Below are 11,915 nucleotides of genomic sequence, written 5' to 3'. Positions count from 1 at the left end.
CAGACAACAAGTCTCCTACACCACCTGGAGGGAAGGAGGGAGTATTGTAGTGGATTTCTCCCCTACAAACGCTGTTTGTCGCTATGTAGCCGATCCCGCGAATTCCCCAGTGTATGCCTCATGGTCTAGGTCAACCAGCCCCGCCCACGGAGCAGGGGTTAACTATCTACCCACGCCTACCTCCGCTATAAAAGACCTGACCTCGTGTGACCACCCTCTTTTCTACCTACACCAACCAGCCAGCAACACCTCCTCCTCCTCCGCCTGCCTGGAGGTCCTCGCTCCCGCCGGCGAGCATGGCGACCCACAAGCTGTCCTCCTCTGAGCACCCTCACCAATCAGCTCTCTCTACATCACGCTTGTAACCATGCTGCCTTCCCAGCACTAAGCTGCATTGTACATCCAATACAACATGTATACAGAGAGCTCATCGTGATTTTTGAGTCTTGAACCAAACATCCCATACCCCACAGTACATCCAATACAACATGTATACAGAGAGCACATTGTGAGTTTCCTTTCTCCATCCCATCCTGAGTGTGAACCAAACAACCTGTTCCCCACAAATGGTGACCCCCGGAGATTCGCACTCACACAGGATGGAGGAGAAACCAATCACTCTTCCAGTCTTCAAGCAACATGGAAGACTGGCTTATCCACCCAGAAGCAGCTCTCATCGGCTCTACAACTACTGTCTCTACACCGCAGGTTAGACACCCTAGAGCAGCTCTGCGACTCTAAGCAGACAGCCGATCCTCTTCCTGCCCCAAGCACCACGTCCTACCGACCCCAACACACCCTCCTGCCTCAGATGCCGCCCCGGCCCAGCAGTACCCCCTGCCGCTCCTCCTGACGCGGACCCACACGCCCCTCTTTTCTCCCTCAGGTACCCCCCTGCTACTGTCCTGCACCCTGCTGCTGTTGTGGACCCAGCTGCTGTCACGAGTCCTCATCCGCTTCTGCTGACGCAGCCCCTGCTCCTGACCCAGGCCCACACACCCCAGCAGGCGCACCTGACGACTCTGTACCTGCCGTGAGGGAAGCACAACATTCATCGCCTCCACACACCCCTTTTCTCCTTCTACTCCCAGATATTGTATCTCTAGACAGTTGTCTCCTCTAGCGGCCGGCTCATCCACGCCCTCGCCGTTATCGCTCACATGTGGCATGCACCGCCCGTTCTGCCTCACATGTGCCATGCAACCCTGCAGACAACAAGTCTCCTACACCGCCTGGAGGGAAGAGGGGAGTACTGAAGTGGATTTCTCCCCTACAAATGCTTGTCGCTGAGTAGCCGACCCCGCGAATTCCCCAGTGTATGCCTCGTGGTCTAGGTCAACCAGCGCCGCCTTACATGATGGAGGTCAACTACTAAGCCACGCCTACCTCTGCTATTTAAGACCTGACCTCGTGGTGACCCCTCTCTTCTTCTAGCTACAGCCACAGCAAGCTACACCACCTTCTCCGCCGCTGCCTGGCGGCCCTCGCTCCCGCCGGCGAGCATGGCGACCCACAAGCTGTCCTCTGAGCACCCTCACCAACCAGCTCTCTCTCCATCACGCTTGTAACCATGCTGCTTTCCCAGCACCAAGCTGCATTGTACATCCAATACAATATGTATACAGAGAGCACATTGTGAGTTTCCTTTCATCATCCCATCCTGAGTGTGAACCAAACAACCTGTTCCCCACACGTATGCCAAAAAAAAAAAAAAAAAAAACTTGTGTAAACCAGGCCTTACATTGGAAGATGAGAGCTGCAGCTAGCACGCCGTTTGAAATATTACTGTAAGGTATCGTAATTTTTCATTTGCGAATAAGCAGGGTATGCTTTGCAAATAATGAATAGGGTGTTAAAATATAAATTGCGGATAAGCGGGGTTGTGAATAGCTAGGTATTCCTGTATCAGTATTTGAAAATGAATTGCCTGATTTTATTTATTTTTTAATACAGTAATTCTTTATATCATAGATAATGAACAAACCAATGTCGAGTTCTTTCATCAAACCATTTCAATCTTCACCTTTTTTTCAATGTATTACAAATGTTTAGAGTTTTTTCTTACTCTAACAAATAGATTAGTGTAAAAGATATTGGAATCTTGTAAGCACTTTCCATAAATGCCATGGAAGACTACAAGTTCTGTTTACCACCAAAGCTTGAACATTCCACAACATTCCAGGTATAGTAGGTACGGTGTCTTCAAGGTTACAGTAATTTGTTTTGGAATGTCCTTGATAATTATGGTTTCTTGAATTCATGTACTGTACCTGTTTTATGTGTGAGGGAATGGAGCGCTGCTGTCAAGTGATTTTTTAAAGAGGTCATACAGTACTGACTAATGTGAAACAACAGGGGTTAACCAGATTTGCTGTCTTGTGGAAGGGGAGTACCAAAACAAACCAAATCTACCACAGCAATTAGAATGAACAAGTGAAAGGAAGGTATGTGTGTTTATTTGTTCTTGATTCTGACCAGACAGTAATGCACAGGTAAAAGATTGGACAAAACACATAAAACAAGAGAGAACTTAGTGTGACTCTAGTATTTAATGAAACAGAATGCACAAGGTTCACTGAACACTAAACCTCATTACCCACACACATCTTAACAAACAATTCCGAGCTGAAAAACTCATGTGATGATTGATAGAACATGTAATAAATTCAAAACAGAAATAAAATAAAAAATGCTGAGAGAACAAACAAGTGTCTTTGTTAAATCTGTTCACTGGAGCATCCCCTTGCCAAAGACTAAAGGTATTTAAAGCAGGATAATTTGAGCTGATTGAGGTTATATAACAAGAAAATATCCAGGAATGGAGTTCCCAAAGTACTAATCTAGGGTACAGGTACAAGCGAGTTTTCACAGGAGAGGTTCTGCAGAATAACTGAAGGTGGCAATAATTAGTGTAGATAATTAGAACACTGACTGTGGAAAAATTTATAAAATAGGGAAGCAATAAGGCATTCCTGTGAATGTGCATTAATGGAGCTTTTCTGGTGAGGTGGTTATTACTGAATTGTTTTGATGCCTTTTTTTTCACCAAATCAAGGAAGCAAAGTTCCCAACACCACACACAGCATACAGATGAGAACAGTACAGTATTCCATCTGAGTGTGCACATGACTTACATAATTGTGTCACAGTAAAGTAGGGAGTGGTTCTGAACACGAGTCTAAGCCTTACTTATTGAAGCAGTTTTGGCTTAAGTTCTGGCAAAAATTTAAAGTAAAGGTGATGCTAAAAATATCAATGCTGTGTGATAATGGAATTATAATGTTAAAATTTATGCTGAATTGTGAAATATCATGCCCTTATGTATTTTCCTTTAGTTACATTCCAGAAAACAAAGTTGTATGCACCTCATTCAGCTATGTGAGCAAGATGTTCCTGTAGAGATGTGTATGTTGTCTAGCATTCAATATTTCATCTCATGACTGGGGCAAAGTAAAGGATCTATGGAGGGTTGAGTCTTCTGCATAGATGTGAAGAAAGTTAGCTGTCAGTGAAAGATCATTTCGTACTGCGTAATAAGAATTAGTACCAGTATGGAATCCCGCGGAACTCTTGACATTGATAGAGTGATAGATAAAAGACCATCCAAAACTATGAACACTACAACCAGATAGAAAAAAAAGAAATTACAGTACAGTGGACTTCAGAACACCGGAATTCGCTTTTTCACTCTGAGGTGCTCTGGACTGCCCCTCTATTCACCAGAAGTATATGTCCGGAAAATCCAACATCAGTCAGGACAGTTTGTGTTCATAGATGCAGTCGAATGTCTGTGCGTGGGTGTCGCATGGCACATGTCTGAATTTTGCCTTCATATGTAAGGCATCATTGTGCCTCACCTCACTACCTACATTCATTTATGTGAACTTTTTATCTTGAATATGTACAGTATTGTTTTTAACGGGGATACTTGAGGATTTTACAAAATAGGCAAAATTATGTAAAAACTCATTTCAAGAAATTAGTAAAAAAAAAAAAATTCCTATGAAAAGAACAACATTTTTCAACTGAATTCTGTACAGTGGTCTAATCAGATAAGCTGTAGGCCTAATAATAGTTAATAAGTACAAGAGCAATGACACTATGTAAAGAGGCTGGAGCATTGCCACATTTGCCAGGTTTATCGATTCAATATTATATTCATGTAATGTATAATCAGCCTCTTATAGAAAAATACAATCCAGTATATAAATATAATTTGTAATTTGACTTGAAAATCAAAAAGTACAAGCTGTATCAGAAGGTATTCACTGAGGATGCATTCATGAGAGCTTTCAACAGGATCATTATAACATACTCTGTCCTGTATAGTATTTCATATGGAGATACCTTCAAGAGTATTATTTATTACTTTAAAGTGATACATGATGGCTTGATTTGGCTACTTGTGCACTTAGACAAGTGATTAATGAATAAACGAGGGAATATGCAGATGCATAAAACACTTTAATATTATTTACTAAGTGCCGAAGACATGTTATAGTCAATAACAGAATGAGAGAATGATCAGCCACCCACCCACCGGTGCCTGTTGCTCCCAGATATCTACATGCACCTCCCAGTTTTTCTTTATTCATAATGCACTCACAAATTTAAATGGCTTTTCTGCAAATTCTGTGGTGACCAGTACTTTACAGTACGAAACAGAAATATCAGTGAAAACAGTTGTCGACAACCAGACTTATATCTGATTTTCTTGAAATATTCAGAGAAAGCAGAGTTAAGTCCAGCCCCCCTCCATAGATTCGGTTTCATCGGACTTTCACTTTTATGAACTGGGGTTTGCCCTAATTAGTCTGGTGTATCGAGGTGGTACTATATAATTATGGTCAAAGGAGGAAAGATAGCAGCAGGGCAATTTTGCAAGTTGGATACTTTTGGCAATAGCTACTGAATGGGCTTTTCACCACTGCATTCTGTTGATTTGTGGACTGTATGTATGCAGAATAACAGATCAGCAGTAGAGCACCCAGCACAAAAGCCAAAATGTTGACCACTGAGTACATTTTCATTTTCAAGTTGTCTGATGAGCATTGATTACGGCTTCTAAAATGATATTGGGTAGTAATTTGAAGTGTAGGACTATCTCTTTTCTTTGAGGTTGGATGAAGAGGGGAAGGATGAAGTACAAAGAGATAGTTTGAGGAGTGTACTGTAGACTGAACAGGACAAAGTTCAGTAGAGAACTCTTTGAGAACAAGCAAGGAAATTTAATTTGGGCCTGGAGCATTAAATATTTTTTAAAACATTCTTGATTATTTTTGCATCTTCTGTTTTCATTCCGAGAACAAAAATTTAAGGCCAAAATAAAATCATATGACTCTTAAATTCATCTACGAATATTGTACCAAAAAAAAAAAAAATGAAAAGGTATTGTCAGACACACCACTGTCCCTTTGATAATACTATATTTAGTTTTTTTTACTATTTTACAAACATTGACTTTTACTTCTAGATATGCAGTATATTACATCTTGAAAAACACAAATGTCAATAATCTGAAAATTATTTCTGGTCTAAGCCATGTTCATAAAGTTGATACTAACGGTGCTAATGTACAGTTCCTTACTGTAGATTTCCAATAGTCTATCCAAAAATTAATAAATTTCAAGAAAATAAATTAATTTTCATACAGTATTTACATCAGTGCTATGTATAATATACACCCCTGGTAGTAGACACAACACCTGTGATATTATCCTGTAGCAATATCTACACTATGATGCCATACCTTTGTCTATGTCATCCAAAAATGAAAGCAGTCTATTTGGTTCACTCGTACTTTTTGATACAGTGTTCTTTCTCTCTTCAGTTTTACCTCTATCTTTACCTTCACTGTCTCTTTTACTACTTTTGAACTTAGTTGTATCAGAAGTTTCCTTGGACTGATCCAATAAGTATTTATTTTGTGTCCACAGAGATGGTCCTGAATCACAAGCCTCTTGAGTTTTCACCTTCTGGCCTCCTACAAGACGATCACATTCTGTCAAGACCTCCAAAATCTTTTCCTCAGAGAGAGAATCTTTTCCAACTACTCCAGTTCCACTTGATAAAACTTGTTTACTAGTAGAGGCATGACGGTGTGTGGCGCCATGTGTCACGGCTGTAGCTGCAGCAGGTGTTGGGTAGGTTTTGCCCAACTTCTTGAAGTAGTCTGTGATATTCCTTTTAACAGCTGGCATCTCTTTTCTTGTATTTGTATTCTGGGGTGGGGCAGGTACTGTGAAACAAATTACACTCCATTAGTTACCTCACATTACTTGTCTACAACTATTTACAGTACATTACATATACTCTCTATAAATTCTATTCAATAATGAATTTGTTGTGATGAGGAAAATGTTAAGTGTAAAAGCCATTTTATTTGACTGTATCCATAAAATCAACATGCGACATAGGATGCGGTGAAAAGTGTAATCAGTGATTCATCCTTGTGAGGCAAAATGTCAAGACAGACAGGAGGAATTAAGAGAATACTAGTAATGTGTGCTGTGTTCTGCATTCTTAACCCTCTGAGTTTGGGGTACCTGAGGGCTAGTTAATCTTATCACTAACTAACCAACTCCCAAGCATTTCTAGATGAATTTTCCCTATGTATAGTGGATGATATTTTTATATTTTGTCCATATGCATATTATTTTGATACTTTTTTGAGACTTGTCAAAGGGGTTAAAACTATGTAAGAACTCTAGTGACACTATAAGTAACTTTAGTGACAAGAAAACTTGAATGATAGTCTAAAAACTTAGAAAAAAGCCTTTTTAAAAGGTGTTTTGTGATCTTGGGAGAGTATAAAACTTGTTGTGACATGTGCTGTATATGTACGGTGTATGTAATATTCGTTTTAACACAACCGCTGGTTTGTGAATGTTAAAAAAAGTCTTACATAAAAGACCACAAACTAAAGGAAATAATCCATCCTGCAAATGCTCAAGTCTACAAAAATACTTACCGTAGTTTGATAATTGATTATCATTGCCTCAACATTTCAATATAAATTATGCAATTAAATCATTAATTTTAAGACAAACGTATATCCTTGTGTATTTACCAGCAGAATCCTCATTATCAGTCTCTGACTCATAAGCCCCAAGGTTGTGGTAAATGTACTGGAACAAATCAGAACCATCTGCCCACTCCCGAGATCCATGGTGGATCAGCAATTGAACCAATTCACCTATAAAGAGGAAGGGAATGGTTTGAAATTAAACATCCTACATACTGAACTATCAAAGCTTAGAAATTTGATTATCTTGGGACCAGTTTTTAATTGGTATTTGCATACCGGTATTATAAATATAAATACATGTACATAAATGAATGAGTTTTATTATGAGGTAGGACACAGTTATCCAGGTGTCACTGCTACATCACCATTATGCTTCATATTATGAATTCATCTTCAAGTTCTGATATAACAGTTTGGCTTTTTTACACAAAAGAGGTCAGAAATGGGCACCCCCTTCACTTAACACCTATACACTCACCTACTGAAACATTGTTTTCCTTCAAAAAAATATGCATGGCTGCAAGGTCATTACAAAGTTTCTGGTCTCCAAATGTAAAGTAAGCCACATCACGTCCAATGTAACCACACACCGCTAACTGAATCAAGGACTGAAATAAAAGTAATTTGTCAATTATACAGGATGGACATATAATCTGGACACCCCCTTGTGTAAAGATCTTGTATATGAAAGAACTATTTTATTGCATATCCAATTGCACATTGATATGCTTACTTATAATGACACACTAACATGAGGCTCGATCAATAATCCATCATGTCTGTCTGCTGACCATCATTTTCATGACTGAGGATGAAACATTTCCATGCCCAACAGACATACATTTTGGATTAGAAATTGAACCTTTAGTTAAGCTGTGTCAATATGAGATATGTAAATGAGTTAATAAATGAAAAAGTTTAGTACACCACCAGTACAGGACAGTATGTGCGAATAAATCTGGTATTTGCAATCATTTTGTCCGCATGCTGGAGGATGTCGAGTTAATAATCTGCACTGCCATCTTGTTGCAGATATTCAAGACTACATGGACCAATCAAGATTCAAGATGACATAGTCATAAAAGGTGAGGGAATCTATCTTATAATTTCCTAATGTTTCAAATTCATCATAATCAATGTTAACTTATATTATATGTTAATATTTTCAATTCCTTCAAACCTTTTGTGCAAGCATTATAACTTTTGAACTCTGTGTAAAAGGACACTTTATGCTTGAAAAATTTTATCACCATCTTTTGGCTGTTATAGACCTAACCTAACCTAACCAAACATGTTGCAACACAAACCTTCAGAGGAAGTCCTCCAAATGTCACAACAAACACCTAAACTGAAGTTACCACACCATGTTACAACATAAAACTACACAGCAATTCCTACAAACAAATTAGGGTTACGACAAACTTCATGTATCTCTTCTAATTAGTTCATCTCAACCAAAGCTTCCTCATTCATTCCTTCACCAGAATTCTAGTCTTCCCAAACTCCTATTGTAACTCATCACACTTACATATATGTTTTACCTTTTAATCTTCCCGAACAAAAGTTATACTCATAAATGCAGTCTTAATATGGTATGTCAAGGACTGTCATCAGGTCACAGTCTGTTGACCTTGGTTTCCAAGCAAGAATTATAGTTTGACACTTTTACAAACTTTTGGAGAAAACCATTCAAAGAGAAATACAGGCCAAGTTCTCTTTAGATAAATTTAGTTTCTATATTTCCTCTATCTTCATCACTTATCACAGTTTCCTAAAACAAAGGCAACTAGGAAAAAATTCCTTAACCACTACCTCATGGCTATAACTATGAATATACAGTATTGTTATAATGATGAACTGTGGATATCTGCTTAATTTATGGCATGCTAGCCACCAAATCAATCAATCTCCCACAAAACTATAAATCCAAAATCAATCAGGACTGTTATGATAGAAGACATGACTATAGGTACTGTACTATAAAACACTCAGCTTAAAAATGAACATGAACATAAACATACACAGATGCTTACACACAGACTGACAAGAAATGTGTGTGGGTAGATACCTTGAGTCGTGGATCCCCTTTGAAAGCCCCACATCCCCAATTCCCTGTAGCAACAGCTATTTGAACTCCTGGGCTATTGTTCAGAACTTTAAAACCAGCATATGCCTGAAATTATAATAATACATATTTAGTATATTCATCATAAAAGTATACAATTGGTTTGCCATGTACTGTATACAGTAGTCCCTCGCCAACTGCAGGGGGTAGGTTCCGAAAAACACTGTGGTTGGCAAGACTAAAGACTTATGGGAAATAGGGGGTTAAGTTCTATGGCTGCTAATAACACTCATCACAGCCTAACAAGTTGTTTGTTCCTTCACTAAACAATACCTGTATTGTACATTTAATTTGAGTCATATACTGTATATATAAAATAGCTTAATATAAATTAAATAGTAATACAAATTTTACAGTACTGTACATCTCCATGGAGATGGCATGTTGCTATAAAATAAGAAAAATGAAGAGCATGGATGTGAAGAGCATGGGTGTGCATGTGTGTGAAGTGAATGCATATGTAGACTTGGGATGTTGCCAGTTTGATTATCCCTGTAGCTACATCCCCTTAGCTCTTCCCCTACCACGCCAAGGTGTGCTATTGTTATTTTTAAACTTGTATTTTCGGTATACGGTATATGACTACTGTATATGCGTAATATTTTAATATATATTTTTTTTAACTCTGAGACATGCACACATGATCGTTCATACAGAATGTGTAAACAAAATAAATAAATAAAAGAAATGATCATAAGGTCAAAATCCTTAAGAGAATAAACATTTCTTACATCCATGGGAGTTAATGTTGGATTGTGGGATGGTAATGGGGGAGTGGGAGAAGGGTGTGGTGTCAGGTATCTCAGCCACTCCCTACCAGGCCAAGCTATGAGCTGCATTATTGTTCTTTTTCAACTCGTAGTTTTGGGTAGATATGTACTTTTTTTTTTAACAGTACATGCACACACAACCAATCATACAATGTGGAAAAACAAATTATCATAAGGTCAAAAACATAAAAGCGAATAAACATTTCTTACATCCACGGGAGTTAACCAATGATCGGGGATGGGGGGCCTCCTGTCTCCAGTGTCCTTAGTGAAACGATTGCCAAATGGTAATGCAGTATTTTTAATATTTTATTTATTAGTATTATTTTTATTCAATCCTCACATTTAAGGAGGAATGCATGAGACTGCGAAGGGATAAAGACGCCACACTAATCCGCGGATATTCGAAGTTCAATGCTGCATTGGTGAAATTGTATACAGAGTAAGAACAGCGAATACCCGGAATCCACGGTTGGCAAGGGTCTACTGTATATAAACAAAACAGGTATACCGTCCATCATGTGTATAGACAACATAGGTTCAGTCCTTTGGGGAATGTGCTAGTGATGTGTCTCTTCTTTCACTGTGACTCTCCTGGTAATTATGACCATACCTGTTGCTAAGACACTAATGCCAGAGCAGATGTCTTGTGAAGTGCAGGTGATGACATCTTTATGGGTGTGGGATCCACAGCTCTTCTTTCAGATTTTTTCCCCGAGAATTTGTACTTGGCTTCATTTGGCAGAGGAACTGGTTATTGCCAATTCCCAGTTCTTTATATCACCACAAACGTGGGTTATGTGAGAGCAGATACAAGTGTAAGGGTATGGAACAAATGGAACCAATCTTGTTTCTTCAATCAGGTCTTCAGATTGATAAGTTTCCAATTGAGACAGTTCTGATTTATGATACTACAGTAGTTCCTCCTTTTTCTAAATTGGTTGAAACTCATTTCCCATCACACTTGTTTAATCTGTAGAATACAGTACTGTACAGTATTCAGTAATTGAGAGGGTGCATTTAAAGTGAAACATGGTCTTCCTATGTTCTCATCTTACATATCTGTGTTTGTCATTAGTTTAATACAAAAATTGTTTGGCATCTTTGTTTCTCTGCACTGATCTACAAGGTGCTGACGCAGACGATTCTGATCATCTTTAAGAGGGTTTAGTTTGATATGGATATACATTGTTCATTTTCTAGTTAACCCAAGCCAGGTGGCTTAGATACCATTCCACCTTCTTTGGGTTCATGGGTAGTCACTTGGAAATTAAATCCAAGATGGTGAACCATGGCAGTGGTGTGGTACGTGTACTGGCTAGGTGGACATAACTCTCATAAGATCTTTTGGTTCTGTATGGCATCCATTTCTTCCACAACACCCTTCTGAAGGGAGTTTGTGACAGGGAGGGATGGGAGGGACAGGCAAGAACAGCCCCCAATTACCAAATGGAGGCAGTCTACTATCATAAATCCCTAGAGTGGATACACATTAATGACACTTCCTGGTTATGGGCTTAACTAGAAAAAGGAATTTCAGAATTAATCCTCTAATCATCCTTAAAACAGAATCGTAGTAGAGAATTCATTATTAGTTATTCATACAGCGAATGAAGTCTATATGCAACACATTCCTTCTAATATTACCTTATTCAGCTCTCTTCGGACAAAAGTTGGCCTGTATTGCACTTGAGGTTGTCTGGTAAAATGAAGAGCATCAATAGCAGTGACCTGACATAAACGTCGGCCCCAGGCATCAACAGGGGTAGTATCTTCATGTGACCCCTTCCAGCTAAAGGTTGAGGCATAGCCAGTGCTATCATTATACTGCTCAACTCCTGATGATGAGAGAAAATTTAACGAGTTCTCTGAATTAGCTGACCTTACAAACCTGTATCTTATATGAATTCCATTGACCTGCACTTGAAAATAAAAAAAATGGAGTAAATGAGCACAGTGGATATGAGTGAAGTGAGTAGAAATAAATTTATAA

General features: G+C 38.8%; 1 protein-coding gene across 4 annotated transcripts in view; it reads right to left on the bottom strand.

Moving 5' to 3' along the window:
* Positions 1-2,530: 2,530 nt before the first annotated feature.
* The window catches only part of LOC121870970 (poly(ADP-ribose) glycohydrolase-like), a 34,795-nt gene continuing 25,410 nt past the window's right edge, over positions 2,531-11,915 (bottom strand). For 3 of the 4 annotated variants that reach the window (XM_042372958.1, XM_042372959.1, XM_042372960.1), the window contains 5 exons: positions 11,570-11,760; positions 9,096-9,200; positions 7,506-7,635; positions 7,070-7,195; positions 2,531-6,238 (listed from right to left, as the gene is read on the bottom strand). In XM_042372958.1, the coding sequence (XP_042228892.1) occupies positions 5,736-6,238; positions 7,070-7,195; positions 7,506-7,635; positions 9,096-9,200; positions 11,570-11,760 (1,055 nt within the window). In that variant the 3' untranslated portion in view covers positions 2,531-5,735. The remainder of the gene's footprint in view (positions 6,239-7,069; positions 7,196-7,505; positions 7,636-9,095; positions 9,201-11,569; positions 11,761-11,915) is intronic. The other variant, XM_042372961.1, reaches the window with a different exon arrangement.

This window comes from Homarus americanus, unplaced genomic scaffold, assembly GCF_018991925.1.
Source record: "Homarus americanus isolate GMGI-L3 unplaced genomic scaffold, GMGI_Hamer_2.0 scaffold52512, whole genome shotgun sequence".
Classification (NCBI taxonomy): domain Eukaryota; kingdom Metazoa; phylum Arthropoda; class Malacostraca; order Decapoda; family Nephropidae; genus Homarus; species Homarus americanus.
The sequence above is the reverse complement of the archived record's forward strand: the minus strand, read 5'-3'. Positions and strand labels throughout refer to the sequence as shown.